The sequence below is a fragment of the Ictidomys tridecemlineatus genome, chromosome 5 (genome assembly GCF_052094955.1).
Source record: "Ictidomys tridecemlineatus isolate mIctTri1 chromosome 5, mIctTri1.hap1, whole genome shotgun sequence".
NCBI classification, from domain to species: domain Eukaryota; kingdom Metazoa; phylum Chordata; class Mammalia; order Rodentia; family Sciuridae; genus Ictidomys; species Ictidomys tridecemlineatus.
This window is the reverse complement of record NC_135481.1, coordinates 94481665-94498200: the sequence shown is the minus strand read 5'-3', so window position 1 is coordinate 94498200 and position 16536 is coordinate 94481665. Positions and strand designations below refer to the sequence as shown.

Sequence of the window (16536 nt, the reverse complement as noted above, 5' to 3'; positions counted from 1 at the left end):
TTTGTTCATTTCTGATTTCTCATTACTCTCTCCTTTTTCTTAATCACTAAGAAACATGGAGAAATATTTGAACAGTGCATTGAACAGAAACATTCAACACTGGACTCTTGAGTCAGAAAAGTCTTGTCTGAGGATAGCTTGGTCTCTAGAAGCCGCATGACTTTGGCTCAAAAACAAACAAACAAAAAGTATTCAACTTCTTTCCACCCGTTTATCTAAAAAATGAGATCTGACCCAGATAAATTCTCACAACCCTTCCTGTTCTACTGCAGTTTGATTCAGCACTGTCACACCAAAAAATAAAAAAATAAAAAAAATAAATCTGTTTTTGTTTAAAAGGTTATTTGATTCCAAATCCTCAGTACCAAAAAAAGTAGTTTGGCTTTATATGTAACTTGTTTGTTTTTAGCTCTTGAATGGTCCTTGATTGCTTTCTTTAAAAACCACAGGCTAGTGGCCCTCACAGAATAAACGTTTGTGACTCCTATGCAATACCAATTGAAACATCTCAGTTTCACCTGTTAGCCAAGTTTTTTTTTTCTCTTTTTAAGAGAATGACTTTGAAAACTCAGAGGTCTTAGATGCTGATGGTCAAGAGGAGAGGGGTGACAGAGGCAGGTGAGGGGCCTCTTTCAAGCAGGACTGCTTCCCACATGCTGTGCTCCCAGCTGGTCCTGTTCACTTCTTGAACAGCTACTGCACCCTCCCAGCTGCCTCCACTTCATCATGGAAATGAAGTTGCCATGAGCCAGTTTGTATTCTCATGTAAAAATACACACTCAGGGGTCTGTATTCCAGTTGCCTTGAGGATGCCTGTGACCCCCCTCAGCTCCTGGAGGCCTGTTCTGCCTCACTCTGGAGCTGCCTTAAAGAAATGGTTGACAGAGAAGGGAGAGTGACTAGTCAAAGAACAGAGTAATTAGTTGCTAGGAAAACAGCAGTGGGAGTGTGAAGTGCGGAGGAGAAGAAAAAAATGACAGAAGAGCATTATCTTATTTTGTTGAACACTGTAACGGGTGTTAATGCTTCAATGGGTTCCCTTTGAAGCCATTTCTAAAGGGAGGAGGAGGAGCAGGCTTCCAGTCCTCCAGAGGCACCAGTGCACCATTTTCCACCTGCCTGGAGGAGCTGGCAGGGGCTTTTCTGATGGAAGCCACAGTGAAAAGGGTACAGGATGGCAGTGGCCACTGGGCCTGTGCAGAGACTGACCCTTCACCCAGCCTCTGGCCCCAGCACTTTGCTAGCACACAGTGGCAGCCTGACTGACCCTGAGAAGATGGCAGGAATGTGCTGCTGGGAGGGGAAGACAAATGCGGCTCACTTGCTCAGTGTTGGAGCCAGAAGACATGGGCCTGCAAGAGTGGGTTGTCTACCCCAGGTCTGCCTTCAGGGATGTCATGGTGGTAACCTGAAACTGGCTACAGTGGGAATATGTACACCACCGGAATCAGCAGTTTCCTCTGATTCCAGTTTATCCCTGTGTAGTGTGTAAGGCAGAGGTGGGTGAGCATACAGAGGAGCAGTTGTAAGCAAGGACTCTGAAGTTAGACCTAAGTTTGCAGATGAGCTCAGGAAATAACTGACTTTTCTGAGGCTCAGTTTCCTTTAAAACAAGAGCAACAATAATAATACTATTACCTCAGAGAATTATTTTAAGGATTCAGTGCAATTATTCATATAATAGTGATTTTTCTAGGACCTGGCACATTAAAGTAAACCGCTTAGCAAATGTCACTTTTACCAACACACCAGAGATGATAAACCTAGTCTAGCACATTGCTGTAGATAAACCACCTCTTATCATAGTTTTATCGATCCAGCACCAGACCTTCTGATCCATTTGTCTAGTAAGAACTGTTCACGATTTCAGTGTCAATATTGTTCCCCCGTCTTGCCACACTCACACCAATGTACTTCCCTCTTACGTTGCCCCATAAAATCCTGGGAGCCTAGAAATAAGGAAAAGATAGCATCACAAGGTCTATGGGCTTCATCTTTGAGAGGACCGCCTTCAGTCTACAGTTCTTTATCATGTGTAAGTAAGGTCAACAACTCACAAATCTTGTTTTCAATGGGTTCCCTTTGAAGCCATTTCTAAAGGGAGGAGGAGGAGCAGGCCAGTTTATAGCTGCCTGTTTAGAGAGACCAAGGACAGCAGACAGGCAGCAAGCAGAGGAGTGCAGGGAACTTGGAGAGTGTCCTAGGTTGAAACCCCACTGCCTCTCGGGCTACCTTGAGTCATGTTTTGTATCCTGATTTGGGAGAATACTAAATAAAAATATCTGTGTTGTGATGCTGCTGCTGCTGCTGCTGGGGATTGAACCCAGGGCGTTGTGATGCTGGGAGGTGCTCCACACCGAGCTATATCCATAATTCTTAATGTCTATGATGATGTGCTTAAGGAAACCAAAAATGGCTAACAGGTTCATCAGCTCTAGTTAAACAAAGCAGGATATGCATATAGGGCATTTTCAGAATATTCCCACTCCTAAATAAGTAAGTAAGTAAGTAAGTAAATAAATAAATAAATAAATAAAGGTATTTTTTACTAGGGTCTTCTAAGAAATAAGCAGTATTAGGAAGTACTATTATAAGCAAAATGTGGATGTAACTGAAGTATGTTTAGGTTATCATTGCTGCTTACCTTTAAAGTACACAAATAACCTATCCCAACTGTTTACATTCTGCCATCTGATAACCATAAACTGATGTAAGAGGCACAGGGAATGGTCATTTTAGGAAGAAATATGATAAATAACTTTGTCTTGACTTTAAAAGACCTAAGAATTAATTGCCAAAGCTTAAGAGAAATTCTTAGAAAATAATGGCTAAATAAATAACAAATTGTTTAAAAAAGAGCAAAAATACCACGTGTAAGTGCAAAGAAAGAGGGAAATAAAAAAGCAGTTGAATAAATTTGTTCCATCAAGAACCCTCCCCAGAGGCAAAGAAATTAAATTTTCGACATTGCTGCTGGCTTGGCAGGAATTGGACAGGCAGGAGGGCCTGGGCTTTCCCCTTGGGAGAAGGCTGGAAACCAAACTGCTAAGGCACCAGGAGCAGCACCAGCACATCTGAAGCCAATTCCCAGCACATGCAAATACAGTCAGGAAAAAAGCCTGTAAGTCATGTTCAGCTGTCCTGGCTCAGGAAGCAGGGACCAAAACAATACTCGTGAGTTTGGAAGAGCAATGAGGTACCAATGAGCGTGTGAGTGTCATGAAACATGAAAGAGAAAATCTGATGGGCCGAAATGCTGAGCTTCTTTGAATGTGAAGTGGCCAATACTTCTCAGCTATTGGTGCAAGGTGCTTTAAATGGATATTACCAGACATCTCTGTAGCAGCAACTTTATGCATCCTGAGATGTAAATCCTAGGACTGGCCTCAGTTACTTTTTCTAGCAGCTGCTGCCACATGCTAAAAGGGAGCTGTGTGCTAAGTGTGACTTTCCATGGAAGGAACTTTTAGAATGGCATGTAATCCACTGCACTTCCCAACACCTTACTTCCATACTTTCTAGGAGATGTTCTCCGTGGTACACAAAGCCTGCTGTCAAGTCTCTGTGTCAGCTGCTAACTCAGACCTACCTCCGTGGGGTGCAGTCTTCATGGGGGGGAATGATGACAACTTTCACTGTAACGGATGTTCTCAGGAGATCAATCATCTGCTCATGGCTCAGGGTGGCCACTGCCACCTTGCAGATTTCCACCAGGCGGCTGCCCTGCCTCAGCCCTGCCTGCCAGGCATAGCCATAGGGCTCCACATCTGCCACAATGCCCTCATAGTTGACATGGAAGCCAAGCTGTCCTAGCCCATTTCTTCGCAGAGTCATTTCCACTGATTCACAACCTTTTGAAACAAACTAGACAAGGAAACCAAAGTTATTGGGGTTGACCTGGAAAAACATTGCAAGCAGGGTTATTTCTGAATACCTACTGCTGACTGAAAGGTAGGCTAGTTAATTTCCCCTTTACTAGTCTCTATTCAATAGGCCAAAAGGAGCATATTTGTTGCATCCAGAGAGCTCAATGGTTTTCCTAAAGTTACAAGGAAACTTCTAACAGAGATTTAGGAGTTAGCAGCAAAAAAAAAAAAAACTATTCTGTTACTCAACTCACTTTAGAATACTCAAGGTAGCAGATACTCAAACAAAAATCTCTTTTCAACTACTATTTGAAATTGGTTGGGATGCAATATCAGTCACGAAGGCAGTGGGATCAGCTCACATTCAAGTGAGCTTCTAACAAACACATAGTAGATGGGTCCTCTCCCCCATGTTTGGATATTTTTCCAAATAAGTGATGGGAAACACAAACTGAGATAAACTCTGTGTCACTTCACATTAACAAGGAATTCCCAGAGGTGCAAATAAGCTTCAGTAACCTGACCCTGGTAGGTACCGAAAACTTTCTGAAAGAGAAACTGCATTTGTGTGGAAGGAAAAGACTCACCTGCAGCCTTCTGACAATTTCTTTGATATCCTCATTGCTAATAAAACTTTCCACTGAAACACACTCTCCTCGCTCATAGAAGATTTTGAGGCTTGTGTCAGTGGAAGTCCACCCCAGCACGTCTCTGCAGGAACAGTTGAAAACCACACTCTTTGTTTCCTGTTCAATGAGGACGATGAATTCATTGGAGATCCCTAGGAGGCAGTCTAGTTCCATAGCCTTGGTGTAGTCTTTGGCACGGACTGCCCACACGATGGCCCCCATGCTACTGAGCTCAGCTCCTGGATATGGCTTTGACTTTTCCTTCTTCTTGGAGGCCAGAGAGATGAACGGAAACTTGCCCGAAGGGTCGATAGGGGTGTTGGTAACATTCTTTTCGGCAAGATCTTTCAGGTATTCCTGGCGGGTGCGAGTTGCCATGGCCCGAAACTTTTCTGATTTATGAGCAGCATTTTCTGCATTAATCACTTTGGCCAAAAGGAAGTCCCTGAACACATTTGACTTGGGGAAAGTGACCCCTTTAGGGATGGGAGGTCCAAAGGAAGGCACATCTCTGGACCTGGTGACAGCCACACTGAGACAAAAAAGCAAAGATCAAAGGCAAAGAGCTATGTCATTATTTCTCAGTTTCACAATATGAAAATAAAACCTATTTTCATAAAGACAGGGCTAGGGTGTAGGTGAGTAGTAGAACACTTGCCCTGGGTTTGGTCCCCTGCATTGGAGGGGGTGGGGGAAGACATACCTCAAAAGAAAAATAACTACTCACTTTCACACAGGGAACAACGTACATTTCTGCTTAGTATAAGCATACTTTTTCATACAACTATATTTAGGCTTTAGAGAACATAAATTTTTATTCAGGCAAAAAATAAGCAAACAAAAATAAAAAAACCTGAAAACTTTAAGTGATAACTTTCATTTTTTAACAGATTAGATTCATATTACACATATGTAACTCCATAAAAAATTACATAGTATTTTGCACAAAAGAATATGTCAGAGAAGGAGTTTAGAATGTACATAGTTAGACTGATCTATGACATAAAGGATATGTAAGGAGTTGAAATCAGAGATAAAATTCAGGAGATGAAAGATGACTCCAATAAAGAGATATTCTGAAAAGAAACCATGCAGAAATCCTCACAATGAAGGAAGCAATAAACCAAATTAAAAATTAAATGTAAAGTATCACCAATAGACTAGAACCCTTGGAATACAGAACCTCAGGCAATGAAGACAAAATATATAATCTAAAAATAGAGTTGACTACAGAGAGTTGATGAACAGAACTTCTAAGAATTATGCAATAACATTAAAAGACCAAATTTAAGATTTATTGGATAGATGAAGGCATGAAGATACAAACCAAAGGAATGAGCAATCTTTTCAATGAAATAATATCAGAAAATTTCCCAAACCTAAACAATAAAATGGAAAATCAAATATAAAAGGCTTACAGGACCCTAAATGTACAAAATTACAACAGGCCCACACCAAGGCACATTATAATGATAATGCCTAACATACAGAATAAGGATAGAATTTTAAAGACTGCAAGAGAAAAATATCAGATAACACAGATGGGGAAACCAATTCAGATCTCAGATGATTTCTCAACACAGACCCTCAAAGTTAGGAGATCCTAGAATAATATATATACCAAGCTCTGAAAGAAAATGGATGCCGACCAAGAATTCTATATCCAGCAAAATTAAGCTTCAGATTTGAAGATTAAATAAAATCTTTCCGTGATAAACAAAAGTTAAAAGAATTTACAACTAGAAAGCCTGAATTACAGAATATTTTGTTCTCAACAAAATATTCCATGAATATGAAATGAAAAACAAAACAAAACATAACAAAACAGTGAAAACTAGCATAGGGAGCAACTACACTAAAGGATCAATCAATCAACAGAGAAATTCAACTTAAAAATCAGAAATGAATAAAATGACCAGGAATATAAATAACCTTGAACATTAATGGCCTAAACTTATCAATTAAAAGTCATAGACAGAGCTGGGCATGGTGCACATGCCTGTAATCCCAGCAGCTTGGAAGGTCGAGACCGGAAGATTGAAAGTTCAAAGCCGGCTTTAGCAATAGCGAAGCACTAAACAACTCAATGAGACCCCATCTCTAATTGAAATACAAAATAGGGCTGTGGGGTGTGGTTCAGTGGTTGAGTGCCCCTCCTGAGTTCAATCCCTGGTACCCCCACACCAAAAAAAAAAAAAAAAAGACTGGCAGATTAGATTTAAAAACAAGAAAAACAAGACCTAACAATATGATGTCTCCAAGAGACTCAACTCATAGGCAAAGACATCTACAGAATGAAGGTGAAAGGATGGGAAAACACGTATCACTCACATGGATCATATAAACAAGCAGGGATTTCTAGCCTCATTTTAGATAAAGTGGACTTCAAGCCAAAGCTAATCAGGACAAAAGAAGGACATTTCATACTGATTACGGGAATTACACATCAACAAGTTAGATAACAATTGTAAATATTTATGCCCTAAACATTGGAGCAACTTCAAGAATCAAATTGACCACAACACAATAATACTGGGTGATTTTAACACACCTCTCTCAACATTGGGTAGATCCTCCAAACAAAAATTAAAGAAACTATGGAACTAAATAATACAATCAATAATTTAGACTTAATAGACATATATAGAATATTTCATCCATCAATGAAAGAATACACTTTCTTCTTAGCAACATACAAATCGTTTTCTAAAATAGACCATATCTTTATGCCACAAAACAACTCTTAGCAAAAAAAAAAACATTCTTCATAGAATTAGAAAAAGCAGTCATAAAATCTCTTTGGAGAAATAAGAGACCCGGAATAGCCAAAGCCATCCTTAGCAAGAAAAGTAAAGCAGGAAGCATCACAATACCAGACCTTAAATTATACTACAGAGCTGTAGTAACAAAAATAACATGGTATTAGCACCAAAACAGATACACAAACCAATGGTACAAAAAGAAGACACCAAGACAAACCCACATAAATACAGTTATCTCATACTAGACACAAAGATGCCAGAAACATACACCAAAGATAGCATCTTTCAACAAATGGTGCTGGGGAAACTGGAAATCCATATGTAGCAAAATGAAATTAAACCCCTATCTCTCACTCTGCACAAAATTCCACTCAAAGTGGATCAAGGACTTTGGCACCAAAATAGAGACCCTGAGCCTAACAGAAGAAAAAGTAGGCTCAACTCTCCACATGTCAGCTTAGGAACTGACTTCCTTAACAAGACTCCTAAAGCGCATGAAGTAAAATCAAGAATGAACAAATGGAATGGAATCAAACTGAAAAGCTTCTTAACAGCAAAGGAAACAATCAAGGTAGCCTACAGAATGAGAGAAAATCTTTACCACCTGCACTTCAGAGACAGCATTAATCTCTAGGATATACAAAGAACTCATAAAACTTAATACCCAAAAGCCAAATAACCCAATAAATAAATGGACTAAGGAACTGAACAGACACTTCACAGAAGAAGAAATACAACCAGTCAACAAATACATGAAAAAATGTTTGACATCTCTAGCAATTAGAGAAATGCAAGTCAAACCTACACTGAGATTTCATTTGACTCCAGCCAGAATGGCAATCATCAAGAATGTAAGCAACAATGCCAGGCATGGTTGGCACATGCTTGCAATCTCAGTGGCTTGGGAGGCTGAGAAAGGAGCATCACGAGTTCAAAGGCAGCCTCAGCAAAAGTGAGGTGGTAAGCAACTCAGTGAGACCCTGTCTCTAAATAAAATACAACAAAGGGCTAGGAATGTGGCTCAGTGGTTGAGTGCCCCTGAGTTCAATCCTTGGTATGGCTCCAAAAAAGAATACAAACAACAATAAATGTTGGTGAGAATGTGGGAGAAAAGGTACACTCATACATTACTGGTGAGACTGCAGATTGCTACAACCACAATGGAAAGCTGTATGAAGATTCCTCAGAAAACTTGGAATGGAACCACTATTTGACTCAGTTATCCAACTCCTCACTTTATACCCAAAGGACTTAAAATCAGCATACTACAATGACACAGCCATATCAATGTTTATAGCAGCTTAATTCAGAATAGCCACATTATGGAACTTTCCTAGATGCCCTTCAATAGAAGAATGGACAAAGAAAATGTAGTATATATACACAATGGAATATTAGTCAATCTTAAAGAAGAATGAAATTATGGCATTTGCCAGTAAATGGATAGAGCTGGAGAATATCATGCTAAGCAAAATAAGCCAATCCCCCCAAAACCAGAGGACAAATGTTTTCTCTGATATGCAGATTCTAATTCACAATAGGGGTGAGGGAAAGAAAGAATGGAGGAAATCTGGATTAGACAGAGGGAAGGGAAGGGAAGAGAAGGGGTAAAGGGGTAGGATGGAAACTAAAATAAATTGGATATTATTAACCTATGTGCATATGTGATTACAGGACTAGTGTAATTCTACATTATGTACATACAACCAGAAGAATAAGAAATTATATCCCATTTATGTATGATGTGTCAAAATCATATATAACAGCATACATACATAAGTTATACATGATAGCATTCTACATTTATACATTCTACTGTCATGTATAACTAATCAGAACAAATTTAAAAAAAGAATAAAACCTGTTTAAAACCTGTATATAGTTTGGGTGGGGGAGGTTACTATAATCACAAAACCTTTCAGAACACAAATATGCACACTATTTCAGATATGACAACTATAGGCAAAAAGCTTATTATGAAAATGTCATAAGATGCATGATACATCAGAAATAAATTAAATTTTTAATCAAATTAAATAAATATTATTTGTTGCCCTGTGTGTGAGGCATTATGCAACCACATAAAAAGCACAATTTTAAAATAAAAATGCTGAGTAACAGAATGATTATAATCTTTATATAATGGCAACAGTGCTTTAAAATCTTATTTTTAAACTGAGCTATTCTTTGGTCCAAATTCTCTACTTTTGTATGTGATTCTGAAAATCCACTTATGAGAAACATTTTCCTTTTCCCATTCCTTTAAGCTAGATTTATATAAAAAAGACTCTTCTAGTCATCATCATCATTATATTATACATACACATACACACACACACACACACACACACACACACACACACTATCAATAGCCTATTAATTTTAATCTTGAAAGGAAAAATATTAAATTTCTCCTGAAACAAATTAAGTGGAAATGGAGAGACAGAATGTTTGATATCATGTTCTAAAATTACATGTGACATTGTTGCCTGATTTTAAGAGAGTTGGAAATGATGATTCTAACTCATCAAACAACCCTCTTTCCAAATTATTTAAAAAGTCAGTTATTGAATTGCACTAAGTATTAGGGAAGTGATATAGAATCCATGTCTCTTAAACTCCCAGAACAGAAACTTCAAAGTGTGCACCTTTCAAATTAAATTGAAGAGCTCTGTTTCATGTTTTCTTTATTTTAGGAAGCATCTGCTTTAAGATATTCAAATTTTCTTTTCAAAAAATAAACATATCTTAAGAAAACAGGATAAATAAAATTCAAAAATTTTAGTATACAAGTTATATTGCAGTGGAACGGAAAGCTACATTTCTCTGTCAGAAGATGCCATGGGACTGACGAATTTTTGGTTTTCACAAATTAAGAGAAAAAAAAAAGACTACCTGATTTACTTTATGACAAAGAAAGGCTGTGAGCAGTGCTCCATATTCTGTTGGAGAAGAGTTCCACAGAAACCTCTGAATGCATGCATTATGCTTAATTATCCCTGTGTTAGAAGGGCAATTTTTCTTGTCTATTGTGCACTGTTTGGCTTGAATGCTGACGGCTGTATATTTAATTTGATCATGTTATATATTTTTTTTTCTTCTGAAGTCAAGCAAAGATACTGAAATCAGACTAGTTACATTTTCTAAGAGGAATCCTGAAAGGATCCAGAAATATTTAATATCTTTCATTTTAAAATTGGCAACTTTTCTTGCTAATTTCACTCAAATTGCCATTCTTTCTCAGAAAACAGCTGTGATTTTATTTTAAACAGGAGAGAAAAATTCTTAGCAGGGGGTGTGATTATGAGCACATCCATCTACTTATCCCCAAACCCACTGGCTTTCTATAGATCTATTTATTAAGTGATAGAACTTTAGACAAATATATACTGAAAACCCACCAATAATTAGAGTTCTAGAATGAACTATGAAGGAAAGAACTGAATCTTTAACATGTAATTATCAATGATTCACCATGGTAGAGAAGTAAATGATACAGACACTAAAATCAGCTTTGCATTATCAGAAATAGAATCCCTGTAGAAGAAGATGAGAAAGATGATACCCTAGAATGCCCTTTTCAGATAGAGTTTTGTTTTGTATAAATCTAACTTTCAAGGTTTCCACAAGGTTAAAAGCTCATTAATTTAGATGCTACAAATCCTGAGCTCTTGATAATAAAAGTTTAAGTTAAATAGAATATTTTGATGATAAAAAATAAGCCTGTTCTGAAATTTCAGTTTGCTATATATGGATCCTTAGGACATATTAATCATAAATGGTTCTTGCTATTTTTAAAAGCAGATTCCAAAGAACCTATGCTTGGACACATTTGTATTAGCCTAGTTTGCAATTCTGCATCTTAGAAAAAGTACATTCCTTAAAATTATAGCCATTCCTTATTCACCTAGCATTGTTAAGGGCTGACATATTCTACCCAAGAGGGTTATCTAGACATCAGAGGTTGAAGCAGTTGGGGAAACTTAGCACTGGAAAAGAAATCGGGGAAGTCAGTGGTTTCCAAACTCTTCCAATGAAATCTTGAGTTTCATATTAAAATTCATCTTAATTTTGCATTCTTCCAAGGAATATTTGTATCCCATTTAATCTAAAATATGTTTTCTAAAACTTTTGAGAACAACCAAAGACCAGGAAGGTGTCCTGTGATTACCCCTTGTGATTAGCCAGTATTACAAGTAGCATCCTGTGATTTGCCAGCAGAGGACTCAAACCCCTAGAAGTAGTTCCCACCAGACTGAGTTTCTGGAGGGCTAAGCCCTCTTGATCCTTCCCGTAACATAGGGCCTAGCATATAGGAGGAGCCTGATGAATTGCTGACAGACAATTGAAATGAAATGGTTTGTACAGAGTTGTCAAGACTGTGCTAGGGTGAGAGATAAACTCTAAATAGCCGAAGCTCTTGATAAGAACATATTACTCGCTCTGAGTTAAGGTTTCTTGGGTGGAGTAATATGTCTTGATACTCAATTTCAAGTTGATATGTAAGAATGCTCCAGAGACATCTGAACAGAAGTCAATGGGAAAAAGAGAAGAAGAAGATACTTGAACTTTGAAAGCATGGAAGCAACAATAAACAATAATTCCTAACCCCAACTTTAAAAGAAAGAGGACACAGAAAATGTCCAAATAGTAGAGGCTCTCTTCTTGGAGCGTGGGTCAGAGTGCCATCTTGGGGAGTTTCCCAAGAAAGTGCACCTGGGCAAAGGATGGGAAAGATCAGTGGCAAAACAAACATAAACTACTCAATCTGTCTTTGGAAAGCAATTTGATTTTTAACAGTACTCAGTCACCCAATATTTCACTGAGTTCTTCCTATATGCTAGGCACTGTGTTAATGATGAGTATGTCAGGGTGAGTATGTCATAGGCTCAGCCCTTCAGATATTCAAAGTCTGGTGGGAACTACTTCCAAAAGTTTGAGTTGTTTGCTTGGGGAAATGCAGGGTAGTACTGGTAACCTTCTGGAAAAGGCACTTTAGTCCTGGCAGGTCAGGGGGGCCTTCCCAGAGAAAAGAAAAGCAACAATTTATCAGATGACGGAGAAGCAGAATGTGTGGGGACAGGCATCCAGCCCAGACAACAGAGAGACAAGGTACAGCACATACTTTTTGAGGAGGCTAAGTAGCTACACAAGAGTGAGGTGCCAGTTGGGAAAGGAGTTGATAGAGCTGCCTGAAGAGACTCAGACAGGAGAGGCCAGACCTGAAAGGCCCCAATTCAAAAGGCTATGCTAGGGAATCGAACTTTTCCCTAAATAATTTTTTAAGTTCAAAGAATGACATACACAGGGCTGGGGTTGTAGCTCAGTGGTAGAGCACTTGCCTAGCATGGTTGAAACCCTGGGTTTGATCCTCAGCACCACATAAAAAACAAATTAAAAAAATAAAGGTTAAATTCTTTCTTTTAATTTATTTTTTTTAGTCATACATGACAGTAGGATGCATTTTGATATATAATACATACATGGAATGTACATATATCAATCATATTGTCTATTCTATTCTGCTGCCCTTCCTATCCTCCCTACTCCTCCCTTCCTCTCCCATCCTTTCTCTCTATCCAATCTAATGTGACACACTTTATTTTTCTTTTTCTCATTACAACATCATATATGTATTCTGTATAACAGTGAGGTTCTCCTTCCATCTTCTGTGCAACTCCCCTTCTCCCTCTTTTTCCCTCCCACCTCTCTTCTCTATTTAGTGGTAGTCTTCTTCTCATACTCTTCTAAAGGTTAAATTCTTAAAAAAAAATAGAATAACATTCAGATTTTTTCCTGAGAAAGGTCAGTTGCACTGGCTAATGGAGTTGCTGATTAACATGGCTTGATCTTCTGAAAGAAATTTCTACCACTTGACCCATTTTGGCTTTTTCTTCTTCTTAGGTAAAACTTGCAAAAAAACAAACAAACAAACAAACAAAAAAAAACCTTTTTTTTTTTTTGTGGTGCTGAAGATTGAATCCAGGAAAGTTCTACCACTGAGCTACATCCCCAGCCCCCTTCTTTTTAAATTTTGAGACACAGTCTTCTAAGTTGCCTGGGTTGGCCTTGAACTTGCGATACTCCTGCCTCAGAATCCCATGTCTCTGGGATTATAGACGTGTACCACCATGCCTGGCCTAAATTCATTTTTTTTTTTTTTAAGAGAAGGCAGAGGACAGACAGGACATTTCAGGAGCTTGTACCACACTCCTTTACTTATTGCTGGATTTTAAGTAGATGTCAATCAATCTTCCACTGCACAGAAAAATAAATTTTAACAACTAAGGTCTAGTTCCAAGTGCTTTTTGAGCTACATTATACTGACTCTTCAACATTATTACATTTTAACCATTGAAAAGAATTTTTTTCCTGAGAGAAGTAACTTATTTTTACCTTCCTAGAAGTAGCTACTGGTCAGAATTAACATTTGTTATGAAGACATAGGGTCATTATTACAAGTACTTATTACTATGCTAGTTTAAAAATATTCTTTAACTTCATCAAATAGGGAGCCAATGGTCCTATCTCCAATTGTTTAAGATACCTTTATATTTTTTATATCTTTTTGTTTCAATTAGGATCCAAATAAAATCAACAACTTGTAATTAATTAGTCCACCTTTTAAAAAATTTCTCATTTAATGGATTCCCCTGCACTTCTCCCATCCTTTTATCTCTTGTAATCTATCTGTTGAAGAAACTGGTCTGTTCTTGTTTGGAGTTGTCCAGAATTTGAATCTTGTCAACTATAGGTGCTCCTATGTCTTTTCCATGTCCTATAAACTGACTTGCCTAGAGCCTTGATCAGATTCATATTTAACTTGGCGAGAGAGGAAACATGAGTACCTTGTAAGAGCACACATCTTTTTTTTTTTTTTGTGACGTTTGCAGCCTTTGATGATCAATGCCAGATCCAATAATTCATTAGTTGTTGAAAAATGGTGATATTCAACACTGTTTTTATAAGGTGAGGCCCTCAGGGGTGAGTAAAGTACATTTGGTTATTTGTTCTCAAAGCAGATGTCCCAGACTACTATTCTTACTGAATTTGTATCTTTAATGTGAATACTTTCTCTGCATCTCCTCTAACGATAATCACATATTGATGTTTTTAGCATGTTCTTGCCCTTTGCTGCTCCTTCATCTTTTTGATTTGCAGCTTCTCTGCTCTATCAACTGAGACCAAGCAATTAAGCTTATTGCAATGATACAAACAGAACAGGGCCTGGAGGGCCCTTTGATCAGTTACAGGGTAAGCTTTGTATGCAGACATTGTGACTGATATCGCAGTCCTTGGCTTTGTCAAGGCCATTTAAAGTTATTTGGCTTCTAGAATTAGTCAGTTTTTCCTAAACGTTCCAGTCCCCAGGAAGGCTTAATGACATACTATTCCAGGACCTTCTCTCTGGATTGACTATAGGAATTTTTTTTTTGTCCTCCAGTTAAATCCCAGGGTTTAGAATAGTGCCTGGCACATACACAAAAAAGTATTTGACAAAAGAACTAGTGAAAAATGAAAGATAAAAACAACTTCCAAACGTATCTTTCTGTGTAAAAATTGCCTATTACCTTGCATAGAAACACTGGGTACATTTTTCTAAAATTCTACAAAGGTTTCCTGGATGCTCTGAATTCCAAGGGCCTCTACTGCCTCATCCTCCTTTTTCTTGTGTCAGGGGTCTGCTTACCGAGGCTTCTCACCCTCCATTCTGTCCCTATGCTCCTACTGCACCTACCCCTTACCACGTAAAATAATTCATTTTGTTCTCATTGAATTCCTTCTGTGTTTAAAACATACACTGAATCCATTTTCTTCATATCCTTTATAACTTCAGTCTATACTGACCCTGAATTTCTCTACATGTTTATAATAAGATATTTCCCTGAGAAAAAGTTTCCAAGTTCCAGACCACAGACATCAAGTAGGTTTCAGCAAATAAACATATAAGCATAAATGAGAAATATTTGAGAAAATTGGAATGAAGAGATTTTAAATGATTAAAAGCATTTGAATTTCTCTAGTTACATCACACAGGAATAAAGTTAAATTATAATTAAAATTAGAATAAATCAATGTAGCTCTAAACTTTACACCAAAGTACTTCTAATGAAAGAGGCATATAAATTCATATTTCTGCTAGTCTGAGGATAGCTGCAGTAGATAACAAATTTACAGCTGTGAAAATTCTTTGAGGACTCAGTTTTATTCTAAAATTGCCACAGATTTTCTATTTTTTTCTATTTTCTATTCTGCTTTGTAATATATCTATTTTCCTGAGAAAATAAGCTCCTCCTCATTGCCTCCTCCCACAGTAAAGGCTGCATGGGCCTCCAAATACCTCACCATAACCTAATTCATTTGAGAAGGTCAAAGAAAATTTTGATACCTAAAGTTTACAGTAGGAAAAAGTCATTACTTTATAATTTCTTGTGATTTCTTTCGGTGATGTTACATATTGGTATGTTCCCTTTGATTTACTAATGGAGAAAAGCAAAAGATGTGTTGGGCTGCAGTCAAGCTTGGCAACTAGGAAATTTCAGACACACCTGTGTGGCATGAGTAGGGGTACTCAGTGTGCTTCTCTTGGCAGACTCTCATAGCGTCATATGATAGGTTAAAAAGACGTGCTCTTTAGGCAACAGATTAAATGTAAGAGAAAGCAAAAATCATGGTTTCAGAGACAACAACAAAACAGCAAAGCAATGAAAACGGCCATACTCCTGCACCATTAAGCAGTGTGCTTAGACTTGTGCTGTCCATTATGGTGACCACTGACAACATACAGCTTCTGAGTACTTGAAATCTGATTGGTGTGAGCAAGGAATATTAAGTAATATTAAATTTTAATTAATATAAATTTTAAAACTGGCATTTAATTCAGTTGAAATATTTTTTAAAAGTGTGTCTGGAACAATCTGTGTGTAAAAATCTACCTTTTCAATTGAAAGTTTTATAAAATCTTAATACAGATTATGTCCACTGAAAATTTAACATCCTCAGATGTGCTGTTAAGTCTAAAATACACTCCAGATTGCAAAGACTTAATCCAAAAAATGTAAATGTTACAGTATTTTTTTTAAATTTTAAGAATCACACTAGTCCAAGTTGAAATGTTAATACTTAAATATATTTGGTAAATAAAATATTATATGGGGTGAAAAAAACAGTATCAAAATTAATTTCACGCATTTCTTATTACTTTTTTAAAAATCTGGCTATTAGAAAATATGAAATTAATGTGTAATTTGTATTTTATTTCTTTTCTTTCCCTTCTTG

General features: G+C 37.5%; 1 protein-coding gene across 19 annotated transcripts in view; it reads right to left on the bottom strand.

Annotated features, from left to right (window-relative positions):
- Sipa1l1 (signal induced proliferation associated 1 like 1) overlaps positions 1 to 16536 on the bottom strand; it is a 355619-nt gene that overhangs the window by 60377 nt on the left and 278706 nt on the right. For all 19 annotated transcript variants that reach the window (XM_078050449.1, XM_078050450.1, XM_078050446.1 and 16 more), the window contains 2 exons: positions 4454 to 5027; positions 3590 to 3864 (listed from right to left, as the gene is read on the bottom strand). In XM_078050449.1, coding sequence (XP_077906575.1) covers positions 3590 to 3864; positions 4454 to 5027 — 849 coding nt within the window. The remainder of the gene's footprint in view (positions 1 to 3589; positions 3865 to 4453; positions 5028 to 16536) is intronic.